This window comes from Lontra canadensis, unplaced genomic scaffold (assembly GCF_010015895.1).
Source record: "Lontra canadensis isolate GAN:19392208 unplaced genomic scaffold, GSC_riverotter_1.0 scaffold30, whole genome shotgun sequence".
Lineage (NCBI taxonomy): Eukaryota > Metazoa > Chordata > Mammalia > Carnivora > Mustelidae > Lontra > Lontra canadensis.
In genome coordinates, this window is record NW_022631024.1 from 8,615,855 (window position 1) to 8,633,992 (window position 18,138).

The 18,138-nt window shown below is 49.1% G+C and overlaps 1 protein-coding gene across 2 annotated transcripts in view; it reads right to left on the reverse strand.

Annotated features, from left to right (window-relative positions):
* TTLL11 (tubulin tyrosine ligase like 11) overlaps positions 1 to 18,138 on the reverse strand; it is a 219,688-nt gene that overhangs the window by 28,891 nt on the left and 172,659 nt on the right. For both annotated transcript variants that reach the window (XM_032865777.1, XM_032865776.1), the window contains 2 exons: positions 9,600 to 9,851; positions 1,371 to 1,477 (listed from right to left, as the gene is read on the reverse strand). In XM_032865777.1, the coding sequence (XP_032721668.1) occupies positions 1,371 to 1,477; positions 9,600 to 9,851 (359 nt within the window). The remainder of the gene's footprint in view (positions 1 to 1,370; positions 1,478 to 9,599; positions 9,852 to 18,138) is intronic.

Here is an 18,138-nt window from a genome sequence, read left to right on the forward strand (position 1 = left end):
GGGGGGGGGGGGGGGGGGGGGCGGGATGTGACAGGGAGCCCCTCACGCTCACACAGACCCGCCCCTGGGGTTCTCCCCAAGCCCCGCCCACTGATAAGATGAGCCGCTTTGTATTGCCAGCAAGGGTCCACATTCCCACATTCCTACCCACGGACACAGAGACCGCAGGGCTCCCCTGGCGAGCAGGTACGGTTGGCCCCATTTACGGAAGAGGAAGCGGAGACAGGAGGCAGAATGGCTTTCCAAGCTCACATGGGTAGAAAATGGCACAGTCAGTGGTAATCTGGGTCTCCCAAGCTCTGATTTCTTGACCTTCCCACCAGATCACAGGAGAAAGCTGCTCGCTGAGGCGCCCCCTCCTGCCTGGTGTCCCTTTGGCCAGGAGGCAGCCTAGGGGAGGGAAGTCTGGGTGCCCGGTTGCCCGAGCTACAGTTTACCGTCTGTGAAATTCAAATGCTGGTACCCAGTGCACTAGCTCACGGGGACGTTTAATGAGGACTATGCACGGAAGCACGGCGTAATTTTATGATGAGCTATACAAATGTCAGGTACAGTTATTATGCCTTTTTGGAAAAACACTGTGTGAGGAAGAAGATCAGAAATGCATTCACCCCAAGGTGGATCCTTCTAACGGAACCCTTCACCCTCCCCACACCCACCCCGCCATAATTTAGGGGATCAAGAGCAAACTCTTCTACGTGGATTCAAGGCCTGGATGGCTCTAGCAAGCCCATCACTGCCCCTTCTCCCTTCCCCTCCTGCTCCAGCCCCTCCAAGTTTCTTGGGGTTATCTGAGCCTTCCACCTGTGTCTGTGTCTCGGCCAGACCACGCCTGCCAGAGGGGTCTGTGCTACCCTGTTCACTGGCTTATCCCACTCACCCTTCTCCAAGAAGTCTTCTTCAGGCCTCCCTCCACAGGATCTCCTCCGCTGGGCTCCCCTCCCTGCGCCCCCCTCCAAGCCAGCACACAGCATGGCATGCCAGCGCTGGGCTCTCCTCTGCCTCCCTGGTCTACAGTGAGTGAGCGCCAAGTGCTCCTCGCTCCCATCTATCTCGGGCCTGGCCCAGCACACACTAGCACATGTGTGCCAAGGGATGAGCACATGAACGATTAAGCGAGTATAATCAAAGCCTTAAGCAGAAACAAGGAATTCTAATGGTGGCATTCAAATTTGAGTGGGCACAGCCTTGGTAGAAGAATTTAGGCTCCTGAATTCAAGTTCAGCTCAATCCCTCTAGCGATGTCTAGAGCTGATAGGGTAACCCTCCTCTTTCCCCAACTTGACCTTGAACAAGAAAAAACCCAAAGGGTCCCGCCCACCCTCTAGACTCCCACTAGACAGGGCGGAGGCCAGTCCTCAGGTGCCTACCCGAGTCTCGCTGGTCCAGCGTCATGGAGTTCCACCTCCTTGTGATGTCAATGTAGAGGATGTCCACGGCTGCCATGGACAAGCTGCTGCTGCTGAGTTTGCAGTTCCTGCCAAAGACGGGAGGGGACATATTACTGCTAGAAGGGGCGTGGCCTCTTCCGTTTGCCTCCCCGCCTTCCCTGGGCTGGGGGTCCTGCCTGGAGGCCCCGCCTTCCCACAGCTGGAATTAGTGATGGGCATACGGCTGGGGTGGTGGGAAAGAAGGCCAAAAATGTAATCGAAGGTTAGATCATGTGGGTTTCTGTCATTTGGTCAATTCTAAAAGGCTGGAAAGAGCAAGGACTTGAAGACAGCACGTCTTGAGTTGAATCTGGCTCTGCCACTTGGAAGCTGATGGCCCTGGAGAATCCATCTCCTGTTCCTGAGCCTCAGGTTCCATCCTTACAAAACAGTGCTGTGTTTGGCCTCTTCTAACACCTCCCGGTGGAGGTCTCTGCCTGCTCCAGGGGGAATGAGAATCCCATGTTTTAGAAATTGTCCTATGCCTGTCTTTACCTCTGCATCCGTGAGTCTCTAGGAGGAGAAAGAAAAGCCGGACCTGGGTGCTCTGCTCTCTTACCAGTGTCTGTCGGGTGACAATGGCTCGCTGGGGGACCCAAAGAAAACAGCCATGTCATGAGTTCAGACAGAAGACATCGCTGCCATCCAGAAGTGATTCCCCGCTGGAATGTTCACCAGATGAGTCCCTGGGCCCAAACCTACAGGCAGGGACTCGAGGTTCCTGCACTGCTCCTGTCTAAACCTGTCCTCTGAGATGTCACACGGGCCATGAACAGCCACAGCGAGCCCAAGACTCCCAGTGCAGACGAGCGCGGCTAGCTTACACCCGTTGCATGGGCTGAGGCACCGTGCTGCGGGGCCCCTCTGCGCTCATTCCTGACTTTGGCGAGTCATCTGGAAATGGCAGGGGCAGGGACAGGCTGGCCTCAGAGTTCAGAAGTTCCCCTAGTTTATTTCCTCCAGTGCAGAGAGGCTCAGATAACCAGGTTTTCAGTCCCACATCAGCTCCCTGTCTAAGCACAGAGGCATGTTTGCAATCTTCCTCCTCCCCTCTTGGTTTTATTTCACTTTGTTTTTTGTGGTTTGTGTTTTTCAGGTCTGGAGATGTGGAGAGGCAGTCTGGCACACTGAAAAGAGCGTGATTTGGGCATCAGACAGACCAGGATTGAAATGCTGGCTCTGGCTTTTTCTAGCTGTGTGACTGTGAGCATTTACTTAAACCTTCGATGCCTCTATTTGCTGATACCTAAAAAGAAGAGAAGACTATCTCCCCGCATGGGGGCTGGAGATGAGATGAGGCAGCACACGCCAAGAACCCAGCATGTGCCTAGTACCCGGGGGCCCACGGTTGTTGCTTTTCCTCCCTCTCTCCCCCTCCTTTCCCAATTCCTCTTCCAGGGCTCGAACGTGGGCCTTTCAGAGGCTGCTTGGGGCTGCGCTTTCAGCAAGTGGCCCTGTCCATTCTGGAGATTTGGTGCTCGCCGGTCAGACTGACTGGGTATGCAAGCCCAGGTTCTCTGTCCAGACTAAAGGGAGCCCTTGCCTTGTCCAGACGCACCACCTTTCTGAACAGGGTCATGCTGGGAAGCAAGTCCCAACAAAGGCTGGGTTTGCCCTGGGAATCCCAAAGCTAGACCTCTGGGCCAGCTGTCTGCCTGCACTACATTCAGTGATGCTTTTAACTCTCCGAACAGGTCCTCATCCACTGCCCCAGCTAATGATAAAGTGGTTCTTTGATTTCCCATTTGTCATCAGCCCTTGTGTGAATAGCTCCCTTAGGAACCCCACAGGAGAGGGGCTGATTGGCAAGCAGGATTTGGGCACCCCGAAGCCCCTCTCCAAACCCATGAACACCCCTGACCGTGGTGGCTGGACGTGTGCCCGGCAGGGTGCCCAGATGACACTGGGGTTCCGTGTATGCCAGCACACCTGCTCGCTCCCTCCCTCCCTCCCTCCCTCCCTCTTCCTTCCTTTCTTTCCCACCAGTATTTCCCAGGCCATCAATTCACCTCCCGCTCCCTCCCGGACTCCTGTTCCGTATTTCAATCACAAGTCACCAGTGGCGGACTTCAAACACATCAGCGCACAGTTACTGAGCCCTGGTAACAACATGTCAATGGACGCAGAGCTTTTCACGTCGCCTGTCACCAAGATGGCTATCTCTATTGGGTTCTGCTGGAGATGATGCTCCAGCTTCTCCCAGGGTGTGTGAACAACCCACACTGCTCATTTTTCAAAGCTTCATTAGGAAGAGCCACTGAGTTCCCCTAATTATCATATCGGTGTCCTCCGGACTACCTGCTCCCCCATGGGACAGGAGCTCTGCCTGGCTTGCTCTGTGGGTTAATGGAGTATAAAAAGGGAAACCAAACTGACCACTGGTATATAGTTATTTTTTTCTGACAGGTAGAAAATAGAAGTGTGAAACCTTTAGCAGGAGCCATAATTTACCAAAGAGAATTCTCCACTTATCCCTGTTCCAAGGTAACTCATCCTCCCTAATGATGCCCAAAATCACGTTTGGTTGCTACATCTGGTGCCTGGACAGGGGAAGGGGGGAAACCCATGCTGGCTGCAGGAGACAGGAGATGCTTTAAAAGAATTTTGCTTCTGTAGGCATTTCTTGGGTACCCATCCATAGGCCAGGCCGTCTCCTGCCCATTGACTCCCTGGATCTTCATAACCACCCTGTGATGGAAGTATTCTTAGTCCCATTTCAATGACAGGTAAGATGAGACAGAAGAGCAGGGACGTGACTTGCCCAAGATCACACAGCTGGGCTTCACATCCAGTCCTACCCTGGAGGAGAGAGTCGTGGACTAAGGAGCTTCAGGGAGAAGTCGTGAAATGACCCAGCCCAGGGCCATAGGAAGAACTCAGGATTCAAGGCAAAGTCTCAGTGGGCCTGGGAAAGTGGGAGCCTCTAGAGAGGCCCTGTGGGGGGGAACTTTGGGATATAAGGCTGGGGAAGACAACCAGGGTCTTTTGGGGACAGAGTCTCCTTGGTTTGTCCCCATGGTCACCAAATATTCTCAGTTGACCCAAACAGGGAGTGCCTCCTTGTAACAACATGTTTAGAATGAATTTTGCATCTATCCATCGATCACTACAGAATGAATTTTGTGCCCATTATGAGTAGGTGGGATTCTGAGCCCAGTGAGTAGTGCAGAGCTGAACCTGTCTTGGATGCCACTCTTGGAGGGTGGAAGTGACCTCAGAGACTGGGGTAAAAAACGTGAAGCCTTGGTAGCTCTTAATCATTTGAACCATTTCCCCTTATGCCCTGGGATGAAATTCCTGAAATGACTCAGGAGTGGAGGGATAAATTCTTCCGTGGAAGAGTAGTCCAAGCAATACGGTAACAGGAGAAGCCAGGACAATTCTTTTTTTTTTTTTTTTTTTAAAGATTTTATTTATTTATTTCACAGACAGAGATCACAAGTAGGCAGAGAGGCAGGCAGAGAGAGAGAGAGGGAAGCAGGCTATCTGCGGAGCAGAGAGCCCGATGCGGGGCTCGATCCCAGGACGCTGGGATCATGACCTGAGCATGAGGCAGAGGCTTTAACCCACTGAGCCACCCAGGCTCCCCAAGCCAGGACAATTCTTGACAAAGGATTGTCTGGAGAGGTGCATGGGACAAAAAGAGCTCGGAGACAAATGCACAGGAGTTTGAATCTTGACTTTGCTGTGTGACCTTGAACAAGTCACTGAGGTTCTTTTTTTATTTGTACAATGAAGATAAGACTACTCACCATTCAAAGCCATTTTAAGGACTAGCTCAGTGCCTGGCACATATGGAGAAGTAGTAAAGGACAGCTCCCAGCCTTCCTCCATGACACAGAGCCATTTTGAAGAAATGTTTTTTCTTCTTTGGTTTTTTCCCCCCAGAATCAAAGGGATTTGGGCACATATGATAGGAGATAGTCACAAATCATTCAAGTTCATTAGGAGCCCATGTATAGAAAGATCTGAAATTATCATCCCCATTTCCTCTCAACAACTACTGACATCACATGGGAAATTTAGAAATCAACTTTTTCCACACTGTAAAATCCCATTTATAGAATTTCTTTTGTGTTCATCCTTCTCCATGAAAGAAAAGCAGCTTATTTCTCCTGGAGAGTTTTCCATAAGGTGAAAGCTAACAAATGATCAATATTTGCTAATTAAAAAAAACAAAACAAAACCAAACCAACACTAAATAGGAGGGAAAAATGACAACTCTGGTTTAGAAAATACATTTTTTTAATGGTGACTGAATCCTAGGCATAGCATCTCACAGTATTACTGGAAAGAGATCATCACAGAAGAGGGGGATTTTCAAAGTCACAGAGGAGTTAATGATGGGGGGGGAGGTCCTTTATACTTCTCTTCCAGAACATTCTAACACACCATGTTGCCTCTCACAGCATAAAACCCCCCACAGCTACCCATTATGAAACATATTAATATCTCCCTATGAGCAAAGGGAGTAGAAGGGGGAAAAAAGGAAAAAAGAGAAAAACCATTCTCTAATTTAAAAGGAGAACAGGATCAGACACCACAAAGGGCCTGAGCAGGGCTCTCCAAGCAGACTGCCCTCACATGAAGCAGGAAGCAAATGCTCCAGGGGCCAAGGAGCCGTCTCCCTTTCCTCGAAACGAACCTGGTTCTGGCAAATGGTTTAATCTGCCCGCTGTGGAAACGGGAAATGCAGCACGTGCAGACTGATGTTGGATCCTGATAAGAGGCTACGTTTGCAGAACGTGTTCTTAGTAAATTACATAGAATGGCCCCCAGATTAGTAATCCAATGGAAGGAAACTGGCAAAAACGCATTTCTCTCAAAGAAAGCTGTCAAACTGAAGAATCAGTTAATTTCTATTTCTCAGAGAAAGAGAAGTCTCCACGCCCCAGGAATTATTATGACATAAAAAGAGAGAGAGAGAGAAAGAGAGAGAGACAGAAAAGAGGCGCTTAATTCATGGTAATATGTGCTACTATTATGTGCCTCTTGAGAAAACGGCACGAAAAGCTGGTTCAACAAGTTAAGTCTAGACAAGGGAACGACAGTTCATTATTTCTCATTTCTTGGTAGAAAAGAAAAATAGAATGTGGCCAGACTGGCATTAGCATAATTCACTCCTAAAACTGCTGATCTACACAGCACACTATGAGAGATGGTCACTGAAAATAAATTCGGTCGGATGTTTATTTTGTTCCCTCCAGTTCTCTTTAAGGAACTCGGAGAAAAAGAGTGGGTCGTCCAGGTGAAAGCCAAGTTCAGCTTCTGCTGTTTGCGTGGGAGACCGGAGAGGAGTATATATCTCGCCAGCAAATATGTCTCTTGTGCCGTGCTCCAGAGAAGGGCACTTGGCTCAATTTAACATATGGCATAAATATTATTAATTCATAATGAAGCAAAATTTAAACTGAAGTGGAAAGGAGAGAGAGAATGGTTGTTAGCACGAGAAAATGCTTGCTGTTAAATTTAGCTGGCAAGACTGAACTTACTTCGATAAATCCAAGTGCAAAGAATATCATCTTTTACGATTAAGTTGCTGTTGCGATTTGTCAGTATATTTCAAAAGGAAAAAAAAATCTATTAACAGTTGTGCAACATCTTCTCCACTTCTTCCCATATCTTTAATTACGCAGGACGTTGACTGGGAGGGTATAGAGGGAGGGGAGAGGGGTTCACTGTCCAAGTCCTGCTCTGGCTGTCTACTCCCCACCTGAAGACATTGTTCTCCTTGCTCGCGGTCGCTATGGTCACTGCCACTCCCACCGACAGTGCTGGCAGCAGACTGGGAATGATGGCTGTAAGACCTAAGGGCTCAAACCTGACAATAACCAGTTTTACATGCAAATGCCTTTAATTATAGAGAAAAAATGATGGAAAGAATCATAAAGCTTATCATACATGGACAGATTTGTAGCGATGTTTTCGACATCATCCAGTTCCCATCTGAGAGCGTTTTAGAAATCCCCTTTGCTAGAACCATTCTCAGCTCTGTTTTCTTCTCAAAATCGGGTGTGAACAGAGTAGTCCTCTCAGTATGTCCCTTGCCTCTCCTGCCAGTGCTCACACACTGGTGGTTTCTATGGGCAGTCACACTTCGAACCCACACAGTGTTTAAAAATTATTTTCTGAATCGCCACATTGATAGACATGTGTTGAGATTTTACATAAAAATCAGCATTTCTAGCTTCTCTTGAAAACTCAAAAGCTCTGGTGATACGTCCCCAGGACAGCATTTCCTTTAGCTGGGGCATGTGTTCCTCAGGCTGTCATAGCCTGGCCCTCCCCATCCTTCCAGAATCCACCCCTTGGCCTCCGCTTCTGGCCCAACCCCTGGAGGCAGCTGAGACTGTGATTCTTTCACTATGTTATTTTTTTTCCAAATCTTCACTGTTCCCCCCCCCCCTCATCTCTTATGTTTCAGTAGATGGTTATTAGGAGTTAGAAGGAAGCATCTGACATCTCTCTTCTCCCTTCTTCCTGACTGGAACTCGACCATGATGGCTGGATTTTGAGCAGCTATCTTGTGACATCAAGGCAAGCCTGAAGCTTGAAAAGCCCATGCTTAGGATGGACGGACAGGAAGACAGGAAGTGGGGTGTGATCACATTGTGGAGTCATTAACCAGCCCTTGAACACCCCCATGCCAAACTTCCTCCTATATGAGAGAAAATTAATCTATTTTAAAGCACTTACAGATGGGTATCTTTTACTATGAGACAGATGCAATTCCCAAACAAGTCAGAAGGTATTGGGTAGTATTCTCAGGGAAGTAACAACACGTGTCTCTTGACTTCGTTGAGAATTCCTGCTGCTTAATGGAAATAATCATCACAAGACCCCCCCCCCACACACACACTTAGCAAATAGCTCCTGTCAATGAGGCTCTGGGCCAGGTGCTTCAGGATGTGTTACATCCTGACCTCATAATAACCCTGATAGGCAGGAGGGATTAGTCCCATGTGCAGATGAGGGAACTGAGACTTGGAGAAGGCCAGAGGTTTGCCCAAAAGCCACACAGCTATTAAGTGACACGCCTCACTCAGGAGCCAGACCCAAAGCCTGGGCTCTTTCCACTGGGCTTTCCTCTGCCCTCTCACCCCAAGAGGACACAGAGGCCTTTTCCAGATCACCGTGTAATTCCTAACCCTGAAACAGCAAAGATTCCTACCGGTTCTTCTGAACACTGGCCGTGTCTTCTCTGTGCTGTCCCATCAGGAGCCGAGAGAGCCAGAGTTGGAGTTCATAGAATTCATTTGGAGAAAATTATACGACAGAATGTTTCCAATTCAAGGCTTCTAATTATTTGCTTTAGTGAATAAAACTACAAAGGATGTGACTTTGAGGTGGAAGGTAGAAATATGAAAACCAACGAGGAGCAGAACAGCAGCCCCGAATGCCGGCAGAGAGCTTCTTCGAGGTGGGGGGACACCCAATCCTGGTGTGTAGCTGGCTTCCTCCCCATTTTGTAGGGTCACCAAGACTCAGAGGTGGTCCCTAACTTGCCCCAGGGTTACGCGCCTAGTCAGTACTGTCTCGGGGACTTACTCCTGTGCCGCCCCAAAGTGCCCCGGAGAGTAGAGGCAAGTGGATGAATGATTAAGAGGCAGGGGTTATTTTGTGGCAAAAACCCACTTGCTTTATCTCATGTCTTATGTTTACACTTCATGCAGATTTTGTATCGTACTCGATGATACAATCGGGTTATCTTTATATTAGGATGAATACATTAAATTATTTATCAACTGAATTATTTAACTTTTCTCTCCTGAAATGGACACTTGGGGCAGATGTGCCTTGTTTCTTTGCTGTGGCTTCATAAGCGTTCGCAAGCAGCCACATACCTCTGGGAGAACATCACCCCAGCTTAAGAGCTACAAGGTCTGTCTGGGTCCAGGGGACAATGACTTCTCTGTGGTTTAAGGACCTGGTTCAAGGTAGCACCGCCTTGTGTTTTCATGTCGTCCCATCTGTCACGTTCATGAACTCACTCAGCAAACAGGAGGGGACGGGGCCAGCCTCCAGAGCAATCTGACCCCAATCGGGGCACCAACCTCGCAGCACAGATGGGCTCCCCCCAGGAGCAGTCAGGGGAGATGGGACCAGCCAGATGTGGGGCTCCACTGCACCCTGCCCGAATCCCAAGCCAGAGGGGCTGGTCTCACTGACCTGATAAAAGTCCGAAAGCCTGTTGGTCCCAGCTTCATTGTCCCCTTGATCCCCAGGAACCGGATAAACAAATTTGCCATCCTGTCCACCAGGCGCAGGTAGTTGAACTGCTTGGCATACTTGGGGAACACCTGCTTGAGGCAGATGGAGGGCAGGTGCGCTTCGGGATTGGCGTTGGCGTCGGAGGCGCTGGCCAGCTCGCTGTCAGAAGGCTCTTCCTTCACAGCTCGTGGCTGCTTAAGCTTCTGAGACCTGCAGAACACAAGCAATGAGGGACACGACCAGCGTCTGGAGGGGGCGTGACCGTATGTAGAGCACCTTCCCTCAGCCATTCTCCTTTCTCTATACTCACCGCAACCTCGGGAGGTGTGAACGCTCTATTTCTATTGTACAGCCAGAAGAATCAGAGAAGCAAGGTCCCCAAGCTCACACAGCTAGCGTGGGACAAGGCCGGGACTCGAACCCAGGACAGAGTCAGGACTGGAAGCTTACATTTCCTCTGTTCTCTCACCCCGGATTCCCAATACGGACATTCTCCTTTACCGCACTCATGAATCACGAGAATACTGTTACGGAGCAGCCTAGGTTTGATTTCAAACTCCTACTTGTGGGTAGTAATTGAATAATTAAGAAATATAAAAATCTCATTGGGGGCTGGCAAGAAGCCAGAAGCACAGTTCAATGAACAATTTGCAAAGATACATCAGCTATCCAATTCTAGGAATAGGCACAATTATGTTTTTGGGCTTAACTATTTTCTTATTTGGAACTCATACCAAAAAAATGATTATAGTGTTGTGATTCCTGAATCTGGTTATTTTATTTCGAAATTCTTCTGGTATTCAAGAGAATTCCACAACTAATAACACTCACATACTCAGCTCTGGTCTGGAATGTTCTTTTCACTTCCAGACCCACATGTCCAACTACCACCTGTTGCTGCTTCGGGATGTCCCCAGACCCCCAGACCGAAATGTCCGTTTCCTTCACCTCAAGTCTACATTCCCCGTCTCCCTGGACACCACCCCCAATCTGCCAGCTACCCAAGGAGGACATGTCAGGGTAAATGACAGTTCTCCTCTCCCTCTCCTTCTGCCTCTGCCACCAGTCCTAAGTCCTCAATATCTCTTGAAACCAGCTCTGCTCTCCCCTGCTGGCCCTTGTAAACTCTTTCCTAGACTATACCAACAGCCTCCAGCCTTTCCCATCCATAGACCCATAGACACTGGCACCGAGGCCCCTCTTCTTTTTTATTTTTCTTACTTTAGAATCTTATTATTATTATCATTATTATTATTATTATTATTTTTAGAGAGCGAGCGCAAGCAGGGTTGGGGTGGGAGGGTAGTGGCAGAGAGAGAGGGAGAGAGGATCCCAAGCAGCTTCCATGGGGGCCCGATGCTGGGCTCGATCCCACGACCCTGAGATCACAACTTGAGCTGAAATCAAGAGTCAGACACCCAATCGACTGAGCCTCCCAACCACCCCTCGAGGCACCTCTTCTAAAGCAGACCTGGCTGGGTTGTCCCTTACGACAACTCTCCACTGACCTCCCAAGTGCCCACAGTGAAGTCCATACCCTTTACTCTGGCGCTCGAGGCCCCTCTCGATTTCGCCTCCATCCTCCTCATTTCCTATCACTGTCCTAGACACACTATACCCTCAAAGGCCTTGGGCACGCCCTGCCACCCTGCCCCGCTGCCCATTGGTCTGGTCTGGGCCAGAGACTCGGAGCTTACTGGACACCCAGCTCTCTTCCCTCTGGTGCCTCCCTCTGCCCTTGGAGCTCACACACCTCCCCCTCCACTGTGCCGCCCACAGCTGGTCTGGGAACCGTCCCCATTTCCATCCATAACCTGCATCCACTCCTGAGACAGATCCCTGAGCGCTTTGTACTTGGTCGGTAAATACTGCCCAACTGGCCAACGGCAGGAAATTTAGAACCATGTCTTGAGCTCAACACCAAGGCCATTTTCTACTCTTTCCTTTATTAAATGGCCTCATTCCCTGCACTCCCACTTCCAAGCACGCCATCAGTCACGAAGTCGGGCCATATTGGTATCTTTATACCTGCTTTCCTTGGCCTTTGAGGCCTTCCCCTGGCCCTGGCTGCCTGGCACACTTCTGTTCCACTTCCAGAGCCAGCTCAGATGTCTCCTTGATCGTGCTGATGACTCTCTGCCAGGTCCCGCTCCTGTTTCTCAGACTTGCTCCCCGGTTCCTCTGCCCAAGCGGCCCGGCATTTGTCTAGACGCCGATCCCTCCCTCACATCTCATTCAACCCTAACTCATCCAACTCTCTCTCTGTCATTCAACTCGGTTTCAACATGGATCGCTTCAGGTGCTTGGGAGATGTTTCATTGGATTTGTTGAATTGGGAGTTTGCTTTTAAAGGCCAGGCGGGGCTCAGAGAAAATACCAAGGTTATGATATTTTGTACACCGTCAGGTCTTTTTATTCCCTAATAGGTTTGATAGAGAAACAGCAAGCTTGACAGTCCTGTCCCAAGAGTCTTCTCTTCATTCTGGGTCAAGGAGTCAGCCCCTAAGAAAGAGAAATCCCTTGTGTGAGTCAAGGGCTGTGAGTTCTGTTTACAGATCCTTCCGTGTGGGTCTTGGGTCTTGGCACGGGTCTCAAAGTAATGACAGAACAAAGACAGAACCAGAACTGCCTACCCCACCTTTTTCTTTCTTTCTTTTTTTTTTTTTTTTAAAGATTATTTATTTTAGAGAGAGAGAATGTGTGTGAGAGATCGAGCCGGAGGAGGGGCAGAGGAAGAGGGAGAGAGAGAGTTCCAAGGAGACTCCCTGCTGAGCACAGAGCCCCATGTGGGGCTTGATCCCACGACCCTGAGATCATGACCTGAGCAAACATCGAGTCAGATGCTCAATTGACTGAGCCACCCAGGCGCCCCAGGAAAACCTCTTTTAAAGTTCAGCCCTGTGTGGATGGTTCTGGGGAAACAAAGCCTTGCCCACCAAGGAGAGGCCTGATTCCTGGGGAGAAACACCTTTCCCGGGTGGGATGCGATCTCCCTCCAGCCAAGCCGGTTTCAGCATCATCTCGAGTTCAAGAACAGTAAATAGAAGTCAGGTGGTTACTTTTCAGATGAAATGAAATGTTTTCACATGAAGGTTAGAGGAAGACAGTTAAGGAAAGAGTAGCAGTGTTTCTGGAGATTAGCTCTTAAATTCCTGGCTAAGTGGCAATCACTGACTTTAGAAGCACTCATTAAGTTTTTGTTAGAGGGAAGATTTGGAAATGTACAGTTTGCATGCGCTCAGTGCCGACGGAGAGAGCTCAGAACTCTTCCCAATCAGCCGCCCCATCTTCATTGTCTCATCCGCTCTTCGCACAGCCCTGTGACGTGACTGTTATTTTTATGCCCCTGTTCCAGGTGAAAACACCAAGAGGCAGCAAGGTTTGCCATGGCTGAACCAGAATTACACATCTGTCCTTCCAACCAGGACTTCCAGCTCACCCACTGCCACTCCACTGCTCCACAGTGCAGCAGGATTCACAGGGTAGGGGTGGGGGTGGGGGTGGGGTCAAAGAATCCAATGTACTGTTATTTACGTTGTGTTTTAAATAGTGTTTTTAGATTATAATAGTTATCCACGCTCTTTGTAGGCATTTTGAGAAATGTATAAAAGAATGTAAATCATTTGTCATCCATTGGTCAGGGATAAACACCACTGTGTTTTGGTTTCTTACCAATGTTTGTAAGGTTAGGATCACATTCCACATAGCATAAACCTTCTTTGTAATGACATCATGAGCGTCTTCTCCTGGCATTAGATACATTTTCGGGAGCGTAATTCCTCATGGCTGTGCGATATTAGGTATTAAGCCCGAATCATATTTCAATCAGCCACCCCCTCAGCTGAATGTCTGTGTGGCCTGTCTTTGACCAAATGGGACATGGTGGTCAGTCCCTAGGCAATGTCATCCCTCCCAGAAACATAACATGTCACAGCTGGTAGCAGCCTTGGAGGTCATTCTGTCCAATGATGTCATCTATTTCCTAGGATGTGGTCTACTGTATACAACATAAAAAAAACCACTTTAAAGTGTACAACTTTGTGGCATTTAGCACATTCACAATGTCGTGTACCCATCACCTCTAGTTCCAGAACATTTCCATGACAGTGCCATTTCAGAGGAGAAACTTTAATTCCAGGCAGATAAGGCCACTAGCCCCAGGGGCTCCTTTAATTAGCAGATGGCCCAGGGTACTGGTGGCCTCCGGCCAGGGTTGCCCAGGTGATGGGGACCCCGCCCCTCCAGGGGACCTCTCGGGCTAGGGAAGTTTTCCCAATGATGTGCATGTCAGAGAATGTCTCCTACCAGTGTCCTCAGCCCGCTCCCTGCCCTACTCCGGGAGCTGCACAGAACGAGGGTTTTTTCTCTTTAACGTGAGCCCCTCACATTTCCTTCAAGGGCTGCTGTGTTTACTGGCTGACTACCATTTCCCTTCCTTCCTGAATCCCAATTAATAAGCTCAAGATGAAAAGGGCCTTCAAAGCCACAGATACCAATTCCATGGACTCAAAACCACAAATACGGGGGGAGTGTTTCACTCAACCGGAAGAAGGCAGTAAAAGATGTAGCTGGTCTAGAAGATGGAATAAAACAACGAGAAACGGTATCTTTGCTGGAGCTAATTCCAATGATCACATCGAGATCTAAGTTATCGCAAATACTGTAAAACCCTGCTTTTATTTAATGGCATTTTAATGGAAACATCGGGTTTATGAAATAAAAGTGACTGGTAAAGAAAACATAAATCAAGCTTACTAGTCCTTTGAGGTAATTTTTTATTATTATTATTGAATTTGGTATATCCTTGGCTCATTAAAATTCTGGAAAGTTTTCTCTATTATCGTTTTTCAAATAAAATGGGATTCTTTGTTATTAAAACCACCTTTCTCTATTTTGCCTGGAAATCCTATTTATCAGGGACGTACTGTGTCAAGCATTGGGCCAAGCAACTTACTTACGCTATCTCAGCGTTCCTCGTAACAGTTTTATGAGGTAGGTATAAACTAGTGCCATTTTACAGATTAGAAACCCAAGATCCAGAGAACCAGAACACTCCCAGCATCCCAAGTCAGTAGTGGAAACAGAATTCATACTTGCAACTATATCACTACACGTTCCATACTTATCTCACTAGACAGTTCTTGTGCCAATTTGATTTTTGTTTTGGCACTAAGTTGATCTAAATCAAACCAAGGACTTTTTTCTTAGGCATATACTATATTTCCCCAGAAATTAATAAAACAGGAAGGCAGATAAAGCAACGTTAGATTCCAATTTCAGAGAAAGTACACGAATTCTCTCAGAGAAATAATTTCCATTTTTAGTTCCTAATGCCTTCAATAATTTATTTGTTCATGAACTATTTCCCAATCATTTCCTTGTCCCAGGGGCCTCGGATACATGGGTGAGGTGGCCGAGGTTCTTACTAGCCAGAAGTGTGTGACCAAGTGGGGAAGACAAGACCCACATGTAAACAGTGAGTGAGTCAGGTGAAAATGGCCAGGGAAGCATGCAGAGAAGGACCTAGGGCACATGGAAGGAGGTTGGTTTGCCGGGTCCTGGTAGTAGGCATGGGGGGAAATACAACAAGGAAGCTGTTGTGGGTCTTACCGGACCTTGGATGTCAGACCTCTTGGATCTGGTGGTGTCGGAGATCAGAAGTGGTAGATTTACAAGAGAGGAGGGCCAAAATCAGAAGTCTGGCGAAGGTGAATGAGCCCGCCAGCAGTAATCAAGGAAGGGGCATGGATGATGCTAGGAAGCTCCTGGAACATTCTAGGTCAGTGGTTCTGAAAGCATATGGCCTGGACCAGCTGCATCAGCACTGCCTGAGAACTTGTCAGGCATACCAATTCTTGGCCCACCCCAGGCCCACAGACTCAGACACTGAGTGGGCCGAGCACTTTGCTTAGCCAGCCCCGTGGCCAACTCCCATGCAGGCTAAGGTCTAAGAATCACTGATTCGGGTGAAAGGAAGTGGATATGGCAACTGCTGCATCATGGGGGGACAGAAAGCGAAGGAACACCCAGGATCAGGTTCCCAGGCAATCTGGGGCTTGGCAGGAGAGCCTTGGTGGGCAGTGGTGCCGCACTGGCAAAAGGAGGTAGGCAGGCTCGTTTCCCTGCCACATGGCTGACACCCGTCCCCACAGTCACTTGGGAATTCAAATGCACATTGTCATTCCTGAAGAAACTGCTAACCACGTACCACAGAAGTGCCTTAAATTAGCCCAGCAGCTAATTTAAAGAGCTGGAGGATGAAGTCACTAAAAATAAATGAAACCACCATGTAGCCCAGCTCTGTCTCTGGATAACTCTCAGCTATCCCACGGCCCCATTTGCTTGCTGGTGGTGCTATGCTATTGGAAGAGAAGACAAGAGACAACAGAATGGCTGAAGCACGTGTTTCCAGAATTGATGAGGAGAACGACTCAGTGAGGGAACTTTGTCCCATGTTCCAGGCCCTGCAAGACCAATGCCAGGTCTATTTCTCCCTGCGCTGTCCAAGCAATGTGCCTCTGGCCATCGCCCCCTGCCCTGATCGCTTCCTTCCACAGCACGGTGGTGGGTCAGCGGCAGCAACAAACACCATGGTGATGACATTGGCGGCACTTGCTATGTGCTAGGAACCGCGGTTTAAAAAAATTTAACCTTGATGAAATCCCACGAAGTAGGTGTTACTGTTAATCCCATTCTACAGATGAGGAAACTAAGGTATGAAGACACAGACTAATCCAGGATAGAAACCCAGCGAGCGGGTGCCAGAGTCCTTGCTTCTAAACAGTGCATGATGCTTCCTCCGTGCCCGAGGACTTAGCAGGCACTGAGCACGAAGAGTCGGGCGGGATACCTGCAGGTATCTCATTTGAGCATCTCATTCGAGCCCTGGCCATGACTCTATGACTTACAGACTGTAAGTGATGAAAAAAATTAACTTCAGAGAAGTTAACCTACCTTCCAAAGGCCACTCAGCTATTACAGGGCTACGGGTGAGGATTTGCCCCTGGATCCACTTGAGTTCAAAGCCTGGGTGCTTTCCCCTCCATCAGGCTACAACTCACTGTGGTTAAGCACCTTCTCTAAATGCATTTTTACCTCTGACAGTGGAGAGAAGTCTCTTACTGACGGGACGGCATGAGGCTTACGAGGGAGAGTGGCTGGGAGGACACCCAGCCTGAGTCCAGCACAAAACTTTGGCATTGCTTAGGATCAAAAACACAGCCCGCCCATGAAGTGTCCAGATGAATCTCCTTGGGGGAGGGCGGGGGCTTATAACTGACCTCAGTGTGGTGACGTGGGAGCAACAGCACTTACCTGGACGGGCTGTTCCCTTTTGACCACCAAATCACTCAATCCCTATTTTACCATCACAGCCTCCCACGAGTCACAGATGCACCGTGTTTGTCACGGGTATGAATTAACAAGGGCCCAGCGGCCACAGCAACAGACTGGGTCTTGCTCCCTGCTGGGGACGAGCTCCCTGAGCCACCAGGCGGGGGCGGGGGTGCTGCAGGACCATCTTCCTGCCAAGGTGATGAGTTAACAAAAGGACACACACGAGGATTTCCTCCGGTGCCCCCATTCCCACAGACCCAGAACTCATGCTATTTCAGCGCTGGAAGGGCCTTCAAGGGTCATGGGGCTCAGCCCTCTCATTTTCCGGATGAGGGAACTGACAGCTCATTATACAAAGACATCGCAAGATGCTTCTTTTCGAACATAGCTCTCTCTGCTTGGCCCTGCGCACAGAGCCGGCGTCTTGCCATCGTCCTTGCTCTCTTTGTCTTGGGCAGTTAGAGTAAATGAAGCGGAACCGTCACGTGGGCGGGGGGGGGGGCGGGTCGCGGGGGTGGCTGCCCAGCCACTCCTCCCCACCCGGCACCAGCCGGGTGGTCCCCTGGAACCCCAGCTCTGCACCTTCGAGCAGGGTGACCCAGGCAAGTCATCCAGCCTCAAAGCTTCAGTTTCCTCTTACCAAAAATGGGGAAAACAACGGCGCCTAACATATAGGGCTGATGTAATTACAGGGAAAGTGCCTGCATCAGGCTTGGCACAGGGCTTCGATACCTGTTAGCTTCTGTGATTTGAATCGCCAACGTCTTTATCTCCTGTATGCCATCATCTCAAGAGGCTCACTGTCTAGTCACCATCGATGGGAGACATCAGTGTACCCCTCTGGGAACCCCAGAGACTATGGGGTTTCTGTAACTACTCTCTGACATTCCGCAACTCAAGTAACTAGACCCTGGACGGTCCTCCCGCTCCCCTGTCTGGGGAGGCTCACCGCAAGCTGGCCAGGTCACCCTGCACCTGTCTCTTGTCCCACCTGAAATAAATCCCCCATGAGTCCTCTTCTCAGACCTCACTGGATACCTGCCCCTTACCTGAGGATTACTGATGTCACAAAAAATATTTGTTGCTCCCCACGTAAAGAAAGAATTAAACTGTGGAATGAGAAGGGGCACTGGGGGAGGGTCTTCTCACCCCATTTTTCTTT